Source organism: Leptidea sinapis, chromosome 22, assembly GCF_905404315.1.
Source record: "Leptidea sinapis chromosome 22, ilLepSina1.1, whole genome shotgun sequence".
Taxonomy (NCBI): Eukaryota; Metazoa; Arthropoda; class Insecta; order Lepidoptera; family Pieridae; genus Leptidea; species Leptidea sinapis.
Window position 1 is genome coordinate 3,269,677 of NC_066286.1, and position 17,952 is coordinate 3,287,628.

Consider the following 17,952-nt stretch of genomic DNA (forward strand, 5'->3'; position numbering starts at 1 on the left):
TTCAACCAAAGCACCAATGTGGTTTCCTTCTACACTGTATGACATGGAAACCGCCCTCCAACGTTTCTTCGATTTGCCATCAGTGCAGTATAGTACAAATTGTATGTTTTATGTCTACAGTGACGTCAACAACCCAAAAAAGCAGAGACAGAGTCTAAACCGTCAGTTCCCATAAAACTTGATCATCATTGTTCAATAGGAACATTAGCTCGCCAATGAAAAGAATAAAACGAGGCTAATTCAGTTCCACACCAAAAATTGATTGACCTTTATTGTAATAGTTGGAGAGCATATCGAGTTCATAGTCCTCCTGATGGGATTGGCTTCACCAAATGCCTTCATGAAATCAGGGCGTGGAAAGATGGGACACTAAATTGTTGTCAGTGCGACAACTTCAACAACTTCTATTTGTGAAGACAATTCTCTTTCTCCGGATGCGATATCTCTGCCGCGATCCATGAAGCGAACAAAATGGGAATTGCATTCAGGGTGGTCATGGAGCTGCCCTGATTGCGAGCGCATCAGGGATGCGTCGACTATTTTTATGCGACTATGTGCACAAGATCTGGATGCCTGGTAAGCAGACTGTGGTGCAGACTAACAGAACCCTGAAGATGATTGCCAGTAGGTTTGACATCCAGCATATTTGTGAGTGACTGCTGCACTATTTCTTACGGATGCATCTTTCACTTAATTAATAGCTTAGGTTAAGCACATAGAAAATAATTTTGCTGTACTACTACTAAAAAAATTAGTATTACTTATATTATAAGCTGTTCGTGGCTGAATCACACCTGACCCGCAAGATCTCAGAAATTTTCAGTGAGCTTTCAACATCACATGACAGTATTGGATAGGTCAGGGAGAAACTGTTTCTGGCAATTTAGCAAGCGCCTACTCAGGAACAAATGATAACTCTAATAATGAGTCAACATGATCAACAAAATTGGGGCGCTGCGCTGATTTGAAGTTTCAGTGTTCGGGCGTGGTATGGTACCATTAATTAATATCTTCTTTATCTGTTTTGTTTCTCACCATAAAATAATAAATTTATTTAGGATTAGAAATAAAACTACTTTTTATCACACGATTTTATATTTCATCATTCAAAAATAGCACCAATAGATTAATAATAATGGCACGATAAATAATAATCGCATATAAACATGTTATAGACTACGGTACAGATATTGAGCAGTAAGCGATGCAGTTGCAATAAAAGTAGACCGTTAATTGTACGAGTGTGATCTCATCCTTCTCCTCCCCTTCCCCGTCTCTCCGCCATTGAGACCCTATTTTTTACAACTACGCGTTAACACACTACTACCGCGGAGGTAGTGGACGTAAAACACATGAGTTGTTATTTAATGATGAATCTGTTAAGCGATACTGCCCAATGTCCATGTGAGCCTAAGAGCACGAATAACAAATAATTCGGAAAATATGAACTACTAAAATATCAATTTAGGTTACGGAATCATGGTGGAATGTCAAGTAAAATTTCTCTCCTACACGTCCAAAAAGTAATGGTATTAATAACACAATTTATATGCATAATATATATTATTTAATAGGTATTTTGATATGCTTATTACAAAAATAAATAGTAAAAATATTTATTTTAAATAAGTTCACCATATCTAGTAAACACACCATAACATTTATAAATAAAATTATCTAATGTCGAAACGAATTTTATATTTAACAAATTAATTGAAATATCTGTTTAAAAATATAATATTATTTTGATTATGAATAAAGATAGAAGTTCAAGATTAACAAAAAAAATGTGTTTTCAAAAAGATCAAGTACTGCCGGTATCGTGCTCTCGTTCTACCAACTGTAGTATACGTTAATACGTATACTAAAAATTCACTACCGTGTGCCACGAACTTTGGCAATCGGTAGTAGATCATGATATTATATTTTCAGATTTGTTTTACAAATATAATTATATTATACAGCTTTGGTACATAATTATATTACAATTAATTTAAAAAAAAAACAAATTTGATTAGGTACATTTTGTAATATTTTCATATGAATCTCACTATTGTTTCTATATTAGGAGGCAGTATTATACAAAATATTAAATCACATATAGTCGAGATAGACTTGAAACCTGCAAATTTTCCCTTTCCCTATTAATAGATGGACCAGGACGCCATCTTTCGTATTGTGTACCATTATTACTGTGTCTCTTTATTCTATGAAAGCTATTGTTATTTCTTCTGTCATATATGTCCGCCATTTTGTTTCCACTAATGAAATCATACTCGAATTTTGCAGGTTTTTGAGATATGTTTTAAATTAAGTACAGTTGAAATATTGCACTAAAACAAAAAAAAAATGTTCAAAAATGCAAAATTAGACACAGTAGGTCACACTGCAGTTAGTAATGGCAGATTCGAATTGCAGTGGCTGTGGGCGCGATTGTGTTTTTTGTGACATTTTGTTCCAATGAGATGATATTTGAGAATCTAGCGCTCGAATCATAGACGACGGTAACTTTTCACAATGTTTTTTGCTTGAACCGTACTTTAAGAATTCATTTTTGGGATTATATTATTTATTGTGTAACAATTTTGATTGCATGTCTCTGACTTCGAGCTCTCGAGTCTCAAAAATCGCCCCCTGGACTATTTGAACGTAATTATTTATAAGTCCAATAGAAACGGAGAGTCGAGAGCGCCGAGTCCGGCTGCAACCCCGCCCTCGTTGGCCTCTGCGAGCTTCGTCCGTAACATGTGGCCCACCTGCTTGTTGCACAGGATCTTGTCTTTGGAGCTAGAGTAAATAAGTTTAATGAGATCTCAAATGAGTCTTCTTACATATAGACATCTGGTGATTGCTTCTTTTGATTCTTGCAACACTAGAATCACAGGAGTGTTGCCACATCACCATTGAAGTAGAAAGCGATTAGAACACTTTAAAGAAACTGAGCATTTACAGGCGTAAACGAGTTTACAGATTGCCGTTAGTTATAGCCTAAACTCGTTTATTCTTATTGGTTCAAGAACTGTCACTGTAGTTAACGTAGTAGAAACATTGACATTTAAACAAAAAAAATTTTTTTTTTAAATTATCGATGTCAATTTTGACAGGTGTTTGATACATTCTATTGTCTATGATATGTAAACTCAGTTTACACAAATGAATTAAGTGTTAATTCGGCCAATATTTTGTTTTTAAAACAATTCGACACGTGTTTCGACGAGACTTTAGAGTCTCGTGCCAGATTTTGGCGAGACAACACGTCCTGAGGATGCCTCGTGTAGAGGCGAAACACGTGTCGAATTGTTTTAAAAACAAAATATTGGCGGAATTAACACTAAAGAAAACTAAAATCATTTGTATAATTATGGATTTCCGCAAAGTAACGCCTAATTCAATAAATTAACTTAGTTTACGTCAATACATATTGGTGAAATCGCTTTGTGTTTCATCGAGATCAAGACTGGAATTTTAACCCGTTCACGTAAAACTAAGTTTTATTAAACTCAGATTGAAATGTCATCGGTGAAATCGGGGCTAAGAAAGTGAGATCTCGTATCTCTGAAAACACTTCGCAAGGAATGTCATTCGACAGCCAGTTACAAAAATTGCAGAAAGAAGCATCCTAATGGTAATCTTTGGCTAGACTTAGTATGTAAGCATGAGTGAGTACGTGAGTCTTGAAGTAGGGTCTCACTATAATGATGAGCACCAGTTTTGCTCATACTAACAACTAGTGGGCGTCTGAGAACATGGTAACTTAAGATTCATTTTGTGAACAGATCAAAATGAAACAAAACACTAAATGTTACGAAGAACTAGCTCTAATGCATCAGTGAAACCTGCGTTCAAATTAATTTAGCTGTTTCTGAGGGTAAAGCACAAACATTAAATGAAAATTCTAAAAACTACTTTATTGGCTTCTGTTGTCTTAAGAAAAATTAGTATATTATTTAGTTATTTCAAAAAATATGTAATGTACACACACGGCATGTCTATGATTTTATAATAAAAACTATCTGACCCGACAGAAGTTGTTCTGTAAATAATAAAGAAAAACTCTGTTTATATGAATGCTCCCTGTTAAATTGTTTCACAGTAGAACTGTCAAACCGTGCGTCAATTAATTCTCTCATAGAAAATATGTCCATACAAAACAAATATTGAAAAAAAAAAAAAAATTATGGGTCCCAAATCGAAATAAAAAGTTGGACTAAACTGCACTCCATGAAGTAATCCCCATTAAAATCCGTTCAATAGTTTAGGAGTTCACTGGAAACAAACATCAGGACATTGGATTTATATGTATTAAGATATATGACAGGTTTACTTCTACCCGCATTCGCTAGTAAATCTTGAAGTAAGGATTACACATTTCAGTCCTACTTTGTCCCTTTGTTCCCCAAAAAAGTATACCCTAATAATCTAAATTATTGAATATTGAGACATCATATATATAACAAATCAAAATGCATACCCGATAATAACACCAAATATACCGAGCTCGGACACGACATCTGTCAAAGGCGGGGGAACCTGAGCGCCCGGACGAACCACGTAGGCGGACACCTGCCAGTAAGTTAATAACGATTAATTATGTTATAGGGGTCCAATCACGTTTTACACATATAAGTATAAGGACATATCATTCGCAGTCTGATAGCGGAGAGGCAACATTGTGCTTAAAGATAATGTAAGCTCACTTTTCTCCTTAGTCATGTGTCAACTGTCACTGTAAAAATCACACCTGAACTGAATGAGTTATTTATGCAACTGTTGTGTACTAAGGTGTATTGAAACACGAATGTGGGTTAATAATAGTACATATGACTGTTTTAATAACTAATTATCAACAGTTGCACACAAGACTTTATCTACACCTACACATAATATTATGAATCCTTTATACAATATTCTGAAACAGTTAGCTTATTGCTAACTTTAAAAAGCCAGTCCTAGTAACCATAATATCATCCAAAGGAGTGTTATAATGAAAGCGGATGATATAATGTTGTACTGAATTTCATTACAACACTCGTTTGGATGATGTAATAGTTATAAGGACATTGGCTGTTTTAATGTTGGCAATAAGCTAACTGTTTTAGAATCGCATGGGTGTAGATAAAAATGTTTTATCTACCCCCATGCTTTAAATCGTCAATTAAAGATTCTGAAACAGTTGGCTTATTACCAACTTTAAAACACCTAATGCCGTAATAACCATTACATCATCCAAACGAGTGTTGTAATGTTGTACTGAATTTTATAACAACACTCCTTGGTTTTTTTTCGATCCCTTCATGCCCAAAGAGTTTGAACAAACAGCCACATTCTTATTGCTCGATGCGTGGTATCTCTATGAATTTCAAAAAAAGAACATTTACGTTTAGGCGCGTTCCACACTACCAGAACGTGGCGCGCCGTAAAAAAAAAATTTGGTTATTCGAAACCCCGCCATTTTTCTTGAAAGAATGAGCGATTCAAGTTTTGACAGCACACCGCCGGATATTTTAAAAGCTGCAATAGAACATAATATTCAAGTAAATTTTAATAATTGCACTATACAAAATGTAAATTACTACTAAAATAAATAATTTAACTAATACTTAGTTTATATGTATATAATCAGTAATTGATGATATTAGGTTACGAGTACTACTAGGACTGGCTGTTTTAATGTTAGCAATAAGCTGTTTCAGAATCTTTTAGACGATTCATATTCTGGGTGTAGATAAAGTCTTGTATGCAACTGTTGATAATTAGGTATTAAAACACTCATGTGATACTATTATCATACTCGGCTTCGCCTCGTGAGATAAACCCACATTCGTGTTTTAATACCCCTTATTACACAACAGTTGCATAAATAACTATTACATTACTTATTGATTAAGAATATTTTAAACAACTGGAGTAAATGCGGCAATGTATAGATATAGTAGTCGAGGCTTATTATGGTGTCATTTGTGTCATGTTCCACTCCATATTTTGGCTTTGTTTCACACGACGTGCATTATGTATATATAGTATAGAACGTCTTAGGCGACCCTTACAATTAAGGGTCGCCTAATAATAAGCCACTCGTGTACCGTTCTGTGCCGGGTCTGCACGGCCGGATAGAAGGCAGCGTCGAAAATAAATACTTAAAATATTAAATAAAATACTTTTTAAACTATTTACAGCCGATTCCAATACTGTTTGTACAATTTATAGTACATTACTGCAGCTGCCAGAAAAAGAGGCACTGATGTCGTCAGTCAAACTATGTGCCAATAATTTATCTATACAAATAAAATGATAAAAGCTTTTATTTATACGTGCATCATCATGGAAAACCACTGGATAGATTTCATTTAAGTAATTTAAGCTTCATTCCTAAGGCCCTTTTATAGAAAAAAATATATTTTCAATTATTAAAATTTTAAGAAACACCAATTTTTATGGACACTACGCCTGAGATCTATAGAGATATACTCACGTCAAACTTGCCGAGTGTTTTGTTTTGTGTTGATCAAACGAAAACTCGACTTTTGCTTAAACTAAGACAACCTAGTCTTAGCTTATCCTCAGCTTAGCTCACACTCAGCTAAGTTTTACGTGAGTAAAGTCAAAGCACAGTCTAAGGACACTCTATGGATCTCACCCTTACTGTTTCGGTTCTCAGTGAGATGGTTCCCGTCGGTTTATTAATATATAAATCCATCACCCACCAGCGGCGGCAGGATCCTCTCCATCAGGATGTAGGCAGCCCGCTCCCGACTGTGTCTCATGCGGAGCAGCGCGTCGCGAACATCTCCGCCGTACAGATTGTTCCCGCCACCTTCTCGCTGCGGCTTCAGAACAAATCTACAACCAAATAAACCTATATGTCACGATTTATTTATTAACTACCAACAGAATTACATGTGATACATTAAAATTAAACAAGTCTTAGGTGCATCATTATATTTATAGGCAGTTACAGCAAGTACACAAATACAAGTCGTACAGAAAGTTAAAATTTATATATTACTAGCTGACCCAGCAAACGTTGTATTGCCGATATTAAAATCGCGATACAAAAGTAACTGTTGATCGTAGATGGGTGAAAATTTGAAGTTGTATGTATTTTTTAAGGCTGACTCATAATCAAACAAATTTAAAAAAAAATCTCAAAAAAAATTAAAAAAAATTCGTGTACCACCCTTAACATTTAGGGGGATGAAAAATAGATGTTGTCCGATTCTCAGACCTACCCAATATGCACTCAAAATTTCATGAGAATCGGTCAAGCCGTTTCGGAGGAGTTCGGTCCCGCACACCGTGACACGAGAATTTTATATATTAGAAGTAAAGGCTAAATAAAGTTATGTAGATGTTAAATTTATATAATGAGAGGTATAAAAAATAAAAATACAAGAATAATAATAAAGAAAAAAATATTCACAATTTTAATATCTATGTGATATCTACCGCTGCAGAATCGAGTGTCTTAATTAATAATTTATCTTTAAATTTTGTTATATTATCGCTGAACAGATCAATTGACTTATCTTTACTAATAAATTCATTATACTATAGTCTACTAAACGAACTGAACTAACGATTACCTGATTTCATTTCAAATATCTTTTTAAGAGCTTAACAAAACAAAATATTTTGTTTAGAGTCAACAAACAGTGATAGTTTATATCTTACTAGCTAACACAACACACTACAAGCGATACTAAACATACCGGCACCGTCAACCACAGATTAAACAGTAGCACACCGTAAAAAACCGTAAAAAAATAATTCTAAAACTTAAAGTAAATAATAGAAATTTTTATATTTTCAAACAAACAAATTAGATGTATATTTGGGAAAGATAATTTTAATCACCCTTAAGTGGTCACATAAGACGTCACGCTCTAGGTGTCAGTAAATGCGGCTAATAGATTTCTTACAAATGATCTTATGGAAAATTGACTTATTAAGGTGAATTATGTATTCTATTTTTCAACATTTTTAAACTTCTGTTGAAATTATTGCATGAGAATGCGACAATGTCATTACGTCATCTGTGTTCTATTTTGTATATATTAATCTGTGTACTGTTCTGTAGACTGTAACTTTTTTTGCTGTTCGAAATATAAGATTTTTACTCAGTTTGCGCATTTTAATTTAATAAATGGTTCTGGAATTACTTAAATACTTTCATAAATTATCAACTTCCCGCTAGAAAATTTAAAAATCGGGAAGTTATTGACTTCACTCCGTTTTTCGAAAAATCGAGTTTTCATCAGATTTCGACGTTTTAAGGTCCTAGGAAGGTTCCCTGACTATTCCCTGTATTGTGTGTGTATGGATGTATGTAAATTACTTATAACTTTTGAATGGTTCGAACGATTTCATCACGGTTGGCGCAATTCGAAAAGGCTTGACCAAACTTAGATTTTGAAAATTCAAAAAACAGTGTTTTATTAAACTTTTATCAGATATGATTTTTTCAAATTACTCCGAAAACTTTCAAAAATCGAGAATTTATTGGTTTTACCTCGTCTCTCGACATTGGAGTTTTTATCAGATCTCGACATTTTAAGGTACTAAGAAGCTTGTCTGACTATCCCGCGATGTATTCCCGTACCTGTGTATATATGTGTGTGTCTGTGTGTGGATATATGTAAACCTCTTATAACTTTTCAACGGCTCGACCGATCGACTAAAAACTGCGTGAAAATCGGTTTATTCATTCAAAAGTAATTGCGGTTTAAACATTTATATTTAACTTTTATCAGACTTACAAGGAACAACAACATAGAGCTCTAAGAGCTCAAAATAACACAAATTATATTTTGATCTCGAAGAGCGTTCACGTTTATTATTAGCTTTGAACTGAATCTAGTTCTATGCAATCATATTTGTGTATAAAAGCTAGAACAAGATTAATATACGCTACAAAAAGGTATTTATCAATAGGTACTTTTTATGGAAGAGGAAGAAAAACGAGAGTACGGGTCACCCTCTGTTGAGTGATCACCACCGCTCACATTCTCTTGCAAGACCAGAGGTATCACAGGATCCCAGGCTTTTAAGGAAGGTGTAAGCGCTTTATTAATATTAATTTACAATTATAAATAAATTGTTCATTACCTATCGGCATCAGCGAGTGCCATTTCAACAGCCCTCTCGCCGTTGTCGTCGAAGTCCAACGAGTACAGGCCGGTGAATATATCCCGGACCCTGCCCGTGCTGTTTCCGCCACCCATGAACTTCTCCAGGACTCCGGGCGCTGCGAGAGCCTGCTGCACCTTCTTAGTGCCCGCCAGTTGGTACTGAATCGACGGGCACTTAATAGCTCTGGAATTATTCAAATGATTTAATTTCGACAAATGATTTGATTTACAATTCGACACGTGTTTCGCCTGAGACTGAATCCAGTCTCGTGCCAGATTTTGGCGAGACAACACGTCCTGAGGATGCCTCGTGTAGAGGCGAAACACGTGTCGAATTGTTTAAAAACAAATATTGGCGGAATTAACACTAAAGAAAACTTAAATCATTTGTATAATTATGGATTTCCGCAAAGTAACACCTACTTCAATAATTAAAAAAAAAATAAGCTCTGGAAATTATTTTTGAAGAGAAAACTTCTTTACCCGCGTTGGCCACTGTTTGGTAGGGGAAAATCTTATTGGTTCACGTCACCGACATGCTCATGGCTCGCGCACCCGATAAATAATAAGAAAAATAAATATAATATTATACAGTTAGACACTTTTTTTGATGAGTAAAATCTCGTGAAATGCTTATAGCAGTGTATCTGTAGCTATACAGCTGACGTATTGTGCAACATTAGTGATGTGTATGTCTTATAAGTGAAATTGAATGGATTTAGTGAGAAGTTCTATGTATAGAGTGCATTGTTGAAATAATGACATTTATAAATATATTATCGAAAATCACCTTAAAAACAAAAATTGAAATTAATAATCTAATTGTTTTAAACGTTATGAAATTTTAAATTTTAATACTATAAGTTTTAACTTTTATCGGCAGTCACTACAACTGCCATTTTTTTTTATTAAGTATCGAACGAACAGTTATTGAACAAATCTTAAGGATGATTATAATATAGATATATATTTATTATAATATAGATATATATTATTAATTATACTACAGCTTTGGGTGTGAATTTAGTAAAGTTTAGCAGGATTTGTTCCGCTCGGTTAAATTACATTTACACCAGTCGTGTAATGAACTCTGTACCACATACCACTAGTATGTGTAGTGACTAAGTTAACTATCTGTGACTAAAATGATATTGTAAACCTGTCCTCACATCACGATCACCCTTATTCAAGTGAACAGTTAAACTATAGTTACTGTAACCGATTTTGATTGACAAGTCGTAACCGGTCAGCCACATTGGCATTAGCAGTATTTTGAATATCTAACGGACACAGGTACCAATCACAATTGGTGATGCAATGCCGGGTTGTCAGGTCGTGTAAACGCTAGTATATTCTAACCCCCTTATTCATAATGGTCCGCTTACTTTAAACAGCCGCTAAGGAGTGTTTTTTCTCATTCTGATTTGGATCAATAGAAGAAGACAGAGTGAGAATTAGCAATGCTTTAAGTTAGCAGACTATTAGGAATAAGGGGGTAAGTCCATTGTTAATATACTCACGTGGAGCGTTCGACTCTCAACCTGGCGTCCCACTCCTTGGTGGAGGGGTACTGCGCCGGCTCGTACCCTGACCGGTAGTACACCACAGCGACTGGCTGCCCTTCCCTGGGTGAGAATAAGTATAACAATAAGTTAAATTTATAAGTTAAAAATAAATTCAAATTCAAAGTGTTTTACAAATCATTGCAATTACAATATATGCAAAGTGACGCAACAAAAATACTCAAATGTCAAAAACTTAAAGGCTTACACCAGTAAGTCCAAAAAAGAAAAAAAAGTAAATTAATACTTGTAAACACAAGAGTTATTGAGTATAGTAGATGCATGAATCCACACATACCGTAAACAAATAGAGGCATTATGTGAGCATTTCATAAAATAAAATATATAATAACTTTAACTTTAAAGGAAATAATAATAATAAAAAACACATCAAGCAGACCTCCCGGTAACAAGATCATCCAGCCACCACGAGTAGCACCCGTTCACGAGCATGACGCATGGACCAGCCACCGCCTTCTCGACCATATTTTAGGAAAGGGAACGACCCGCCCCACGACTTATTAAGAATAATATTTAATGTAATTAGTTAGTGATACTTGTGTTGGCGATGCTAATAAATAAATAAATAAAATAACAATTGTCCTCAAGTCCTGAATACGGCGGTCCCTATACTACCGATATATAAGTATTAGTTCTCAATGCAGTGCGCCTCAGAATTTTTGATTGAAGTCACTTTGAGATATAACATCTTAAGTATCACTAGCCCATTATTGTTAAGCCTTCATCATCATCATCATTATCATCAGCCGGAAGACGTCCACTGCTGGACAAAGGCCTCCACGACGATCGGTCGTGCGCTACACTCGTCCAACCTATTCCGGCAATCTTGACTAGATTAGCCAATGGCATTGGTTGTGGTAGCGTTCCCGCACCCGGATATTCTTAGCGCCCCCTTCCTCGTCACTTATTTGTCTGCTACCGTGGCTACCACGAGCTGGGCCTCCGGGGACTGTAACTATATTGTCTGTAACTTTCGTTTTACAATAATCGCCACGTATGGCAGACGGTTGTTGGCGATCGCAGTTGATAGTGATGCTCTCAAAAGGTCTTAGTCGCCTCTTACGACAGCCGCGGAAGTAAGTGCGACACCACACGCACTTATTGCAGCTGTTCACAATAAATTATATATCTATATTTTAATTTCACAGCCTGTCCTGTTAGTTAGTGACACATAAGCCTCTTCCAGTTTCTTCAGTGTTTCCTCTCGTTTGCTGTTCTAATTAGCACTAATTTTATTTATATCATCTTCCCGCCTCACGCCTTCTCTGCAATTTTTCCTTTTTTCATCTCGTGGTTGCCGTTCTGTTACAATTTTTGTAATTTTTTTCAGCTATCTCTGGCCATATGTTTTTCAGTGTGACTTCTATCATGCTTCGTTGCATCGCCCTTTAGCATGTTCTTAGTTTTAAACAATGTTTTTGTCAGAGCCTTGTTTTGGCAGCCATATGTTTCCACAAATTCTGAGCGGCTCTACAATTGCGCTTGTCACCTTAAGTATCATTTGCCCAGTAATTTCACTAGCTGCGGCGCCCTTCAGACCAAAACACAAAATGCTTCCACATTACTGATTCACGTCAGAAGAGGCGCCGTTGTGGTACCCATAATCTAACCAGCATCCTGTGCAATGGAGCCTTGCACTGGTAAAAGCCCTGAGTAGCCTCTTTTGGCACCCTTGGGCCTGGGACTTCCCTATTCTTTTTATGCCCCGGGGAAGTACGAGGCAATTACATTAGTTACTATAACAATACGAACTATAAAAACGTTACGAACCTTTTTTTAGGGGGAGAAATTTCCAAGGAATATTTTTTTAATAAAGATGTCCGTAGCAGAATTAAAAGAAATAATTAATAACAGAACTCACAGTATAAGCTGTTTCTTATCGTTCAGTTGAGTCTCATCATAAATTTCGTTCAGCGTTTTCCTGTAGATCTGAAAGACAAAATATAATTATCTATATATATTATAAATAAAATTTATTTTACTGTCACTTCATATTGTATATAAGTGCTTATATTTTCGCGTATAATAAATATTGTGATACAAATGAATTAAAATTTAAAGCTTCAAATAGCAGCCATTTATATTTTTACTAACGCATGCATATGTTATAATTCATTTTTTAGCAAAATAATGAACAAAACGAGCAGATGGGCGTGCTTTTGTGCAGCTGTATTAGTAGCCCAATACCGCTTTTGATATTTGTCCCGATGCAAGCTAGCCGCTCGTTACACATTAGTTCAGGAACACATATAACGAACCACGAAAGAAGGCCACCAAACGAAAGAATAGATATGTGTAGGAAGTTGAGAGAAGTGGAATGGAGACCTTTTATTCAACGACATCCCGTAAGTACAATTGCTACATAGCATCGTAACCATCTGAATATTTGGCGTAGATCACAGTGCGGTTTTTAAGGAATTTTCGTAGACCCAGTGCTCTGTTAACAGCTGGATCACTTGGCGTTGCGTAGAGACGTCGCTTCATTGTGTGTCCTCTACCGCTTTTATCACGGAGAGTGTTCCAAAAAGCTGTTTAACCTGATTTCTGCCGCCGAATGCCACCTTCGCACGACACGCTACAAGTTAGATCATCCCCACCATCTGGATGTGTGGTAGTCCTCCACAGTGCGCTTTTAAAGGAGATTTCTTCCACGTACTACAAAGCTGTGGAGTGATCTTTCTTGTGCGGTGTTTCCGGGACGATACGACATGGGTACCTTCAAAAAAGTGTGTACACCTTCCTTCGTTTGTCCTCCTATTCCATAAAAAAAAACGCCCCTACGATCATCGCGTGCGGTGTGTGAATGATGACGAGACCTGATTCTGAGTGGTACACCCTGCCCACTATTATAGTGGCAGCGCCGCTAAGATTACTAAAAAACTCAAAATTCTGAACGTTAACCCAACTTCACTCGTAACATTTACATATAAGATATTAAGTCTTATATAGTAGTTGCACTATAGTCCTACAACTTCGTGCGCGACGTCTTATTACGCCGTCCCCTCCACCGTCTTTCACCCCGTGCGACGGTCGCGCACGAAGTTGTCGGTCTACAGCTACGGCGCCCTTCAAACCGAAACACAATATCGATTCCTCATAACTGCACCACTGCAGAATTAATTAAAATTTAATATATTAATCTATTCATATTAATCTATTTAATATATAAACAGATTATTTTTGAGGTGGGTAATTCAAAACTTGTTTATGTACACACACCAAAAGGCCTGCAACGCTCTTGTGTCCTATGATGTTGCAAAAGAGTTTGGGCCGTGGTGATCACTTAGGCGAACACCGCATAGCGACTTTGTGGACGTTGTTTACCCGAACTGATATGACTCAGGGACCTTCAAGATAAGAGCATACTCCCACCTTAAAGGCCGGCAATACATCTCTTGACACCTGTTGTTGCGAATGTCCATGAGCGGTTAACTCATCACTCCCCCTCCCGTGAGCCCCTTGCCCGCTCACCCCCTCTTATATACTCACGATGATGTCGGGCCGTTTCTCCGATATCTCGAACTCGTGGAAGCGCTGGTCACATATGTTGTAGGACACCTCCTCCACTACAAACAGCACCACCGCCGACGGCACGCCGAACAAGTCGTAGGCCTCGATGATGCCGGAACACAGGCCAGACAACGCGCGGTTCTCTGGCATCTGTAATTATGCGGTCAACTCAGATCTATACTTTTGTTTTATGACAGTAAGGGACGAGACGAGCAGGACGTTCAGCTGATAGTAATTTATATGCGATGCCGCTCAGGATTCTTGAAAAACCCCAAAAATTCTGAGCGGCACTACAATTGCGCTCGACACCTTGAGACATAAGATGTTAAGTCCATTTGCCCAATTATTTCACTAGCTACGGCGGCCTGGAGACCAAAACACAAACATTACTGCTTCACGGTAGAAAAAGGCGCCGTTGTGGTACCCGTTATTTAGCCCGCATCCTGAGCAAAGAAGCCTCCCACTGGTAAATACCCTTAGCCCTCCGACTTTCCTATTCTTTTAATGCCCTGGGGAAGCACAAGGCATTCAATACTCTAAATAATTTTTATTATTTTAATACTAGTAATAAGGAATTGCTTGTAACTAATCCTAGTTGGCTTCATAAAATGCATAATAGCTTTAAGGGTAAATGTATACACTTTTATAATTAAGTCCCAGCCACTGTTCAAGCATTATCTGTAAATAAATTAAAATGTTTACACACAATGACTTTAAACAGTAACCATAGTCCCTCGTGTTTTCTTGCAACACCACAATAATCACAAGACCACAAGAAATCAATAAGATTTATTTAAATAATTGAGAACTTTAGTTTTTTTTTTGGGTGATCTCATTTTATGGATGCCAAACAGAGGGAGACATTTTTATACAAATTTTTAAACTCAAATGATCAAATATTTTTTTTACAATCTAAAACCGCTCCATAATAGTTGTATAGTATATATTTTTTTAAATATATTATATTTTTCTGTACAGCAGTCAGTTATAGGATTTTTAATCATGGAATATTAATTTTGCAGGGTCTAATCTATATATGATAAAAGTATATCACTTACGTGTTTTATAAGTTCACCGTGCCCCAGCTGCCGTAAAACATAACTGTAATAATAAAACATGTGATATAATACCAAACTAAAAGATGCAAGTGATGGGTTGATGATGAGAATGATACAGGTCTCAGTCGAAAATCTTTGCCATCGCTTTGGTTTACGATAAAGTCCAACAACTGCGTGTGCGACCGTTCCACGGGGTGACAGATGGTAGCGGGCGGTGTTTCGGGGAAGGGCAACTCGTGAGGTACTACCGTAACAAGCTTCCCTTGTCTGACTATAGGAGAAACTACAATAGAGCTGATATTTATACAATTATTACTATTCAGGATAATTACTGCATCGGTAGTAAGTTCTAGTCGAAATGAGATGTATAGCTTTATGTCGTATGCATGCATATAAAAACAACAATGCTCTATTATGTTCGATATGTCAGCAGTACGTATACAGGATAAACAGCAAGTGTTGAACTGAAAATTGAACCCTGCGGAATTCCTCTACATTTATATGTACTGGCTATGGGTGTCCTTTTTCATCTCTTAAGTTGGACACCCTGAGTAGGGCCACTGAAATAGATTCCTTTCTCATTCACACATATTTTTCTATCTTTTCATCGGTTCGCCGCCGTTCGGTACATGTGGACCCGGCCTAAAACGTTAGGTACGTTTCGAATTTGGATTTTATATTATATACCGTTGCTGCAATCAAGAGGGATTTAACAAAAACCGCTCTCTATTGGTTTACCAGAAAAATATTAACCGATTTGTGTTTTTTTATTGGAAGATGAGGATAAACAAGCGTACGGGGCACCTGGTGTTAAGTGATCACCGCCGCCCACATACTCTTGTAACACCGGATGAATTACTGGGACGTTGACACGGCCTTTTAGAAAGATGTACGTCTTGTAAACACCGCACAAGGACGCGCAATCCACAGCTTGGATGTACATGGAAGAAAGTTCCTTGAAAACCGCACTGTGGATGAACGCGACACATCCAGATGGTGTCACCTATATTTAGTATAATAATAATATCTGTTATTTAGTCAACATGCATAAATTACATTTTAGGCGATGCCTTCAATTATTTTATAGAAACTTTGAATTTTTAAGAGAACATACCAGCTCTATATAATTATCAAACAATCCTTCAATAACATATTATAAAAAAATAATGCTTTTCAAACCGGAAACAAATAAATAATTAAAAATTTCGATGGTAAAGATTTTAGTATTAAAGTTAAGTTATCTAACAAGACAAATGTATGTTAATAGGTATAGATATTAACTACTTAATAATAATTACTTCACAAGTCACTAATATTAATAACCTCACCTATAAAATATTCAAAGAGATGATTAAATATGACTTTATGTTACATCAGACATATGTACTCGTGCGTTTCGAGAGTGACATTAATATACTGTTTTAAGTTTAATTAAAATTTTAATTCCCATGTAAAAGAATTCAATTAAAAACGCTTACATAAAACAGGATAGCAAATATAATGCGCATATAATTTTAAAAGATTTTAGTTATTGAATGTTGGAAATTGTAAAATAAATCTCGTCTTAAAGAAATTTCACGGCAAACCCGAACTGTGAGAAGTTACAATAAGCCACTCTCGCAACAAACGTGTTAACTACACTAAATCTCTAACCGAACAATATAAGTGAGGGTAGTTCTAAATATTAACAAATCTAAACAATACAAGCGTTTGAAACAAACTACATGCACTACATTAACTAACTACTGTTACAAAGACCATTATTCAATATGAAAATGAAAAATATAGTTACAGCCAAAGAAAATTTATGGCACGCGAGTAAGTATTTGCCTTCACATAGTCTTAATAATCGAAAACTGAAAAACTAGGTTAATCTTAAATAAAAAAAAAAATAAAGGAACTTCGAATAATTTTACTCTTGACTATTTAGGTTATAATCAGGTATAGAGAATACCACGTAAAAATACCGTTTTCGGTGTAGCTGCGCGGTAGGGATTTATAGGGTAACAAGGGGTGCGGAAGGGGGAGACGCACCGGACATCAGTGGCGCCACGCTATTGGTCGAGACGTTGTGGGCGGTTTAAAAATACTGTCACTTATAAAATAATTATTGGTATCGTGTCAGTTAAAAAGCTTGACACAAAATTAACACACTTTCAATAATAATTGAACTTAAAATTTATTAATTTAAGTAGGCACTCACAAATCGAATATTTTATACTTTATAATAATAGATATAAATTATCTTAATTATGTCATAGATCATATTTTGTTGGATAGTAAAAAAATGTCAATTTAAAACAAAATTATATAGAAAACGAAATCTATTGTTACTGTAACAAGTCGTAAACAGTCAGCCACGCTTTAAATTAGCTCCGTAGTATTAAGAATATTAAACTAGCTAGCACATATATTGACAAATCCGAATTGGTCCCGCAAACATACCCGCTAGTGATATTTTGACGTATCGCGAACTATAATACTTTTATTAGAAGAAAGAAGTTTAAATGAGTCTTCACATACTTCCTACGTCATAAGCCCCTAATGTGGAAAGGAGCGCATGATATTATTCACCCTTAACGAACTATCCTGCTAGGGTTACCATCATTTTTATTATTGTGGATTTATAAAAATGATAAAAAGTAAAAAGAGTTTCATACTTCATAATTTTTT

General features: G+C 35.9%; 1 protein-coding gene across 4 annotated transcripts in view; it reads right to left on the bottom strand.

The window, feature by feature from the left end:
* Positions 1-1,076: 1,076 nt before the first annotated feature.
* Positions 1,077-17,952, bottom strand: part of LOC126970992 (glutathione synthetase-like) — a 30,038-nt gene continuing 13,162 nt past the window's right edge. For 3 of the 4 annotated variants that reach the window (XM_050817158.1, XM_050817159.1, XM_050817160.1), the window contains 8 exons: positions 15,280-15,322; positions 14,201-14,371; positions 12,573-12,640; positions 10,649-10,753; positions 9,106-9,312; positions 6,705-6,840; positions 4,472-4,563; positions 1,077-2,787 (listed from right to left, as the gene is read on the bottom strand). In XM_050817158.1, coding sequence (XP_050673115.1) covers positions 2,658-2,787; positions 4,472-4,563; positions 6,705-6,840; positions 9,106-9,312; positions 10,649-10,753; positions 12,573-12,640; positions 14,201-14,371; positions 15,280-15,322 — 952 coding nt within the window. In that variant the 3' untranslated portion in view covers positions 1,077-2,657. Of the gene's footprint in view, positions 2,788-4,471; positions 4,564-6,704; positions 6,841-9,105; positions 9,313-10,648; positions 10,754-12,572; positions 12,641-14,200; positions 14,372-15,279; positions 15,323-17,952 lie in introns of those variants that run through there. The other variant, XM_050817161.1, reaches the window with a different exon arrangement.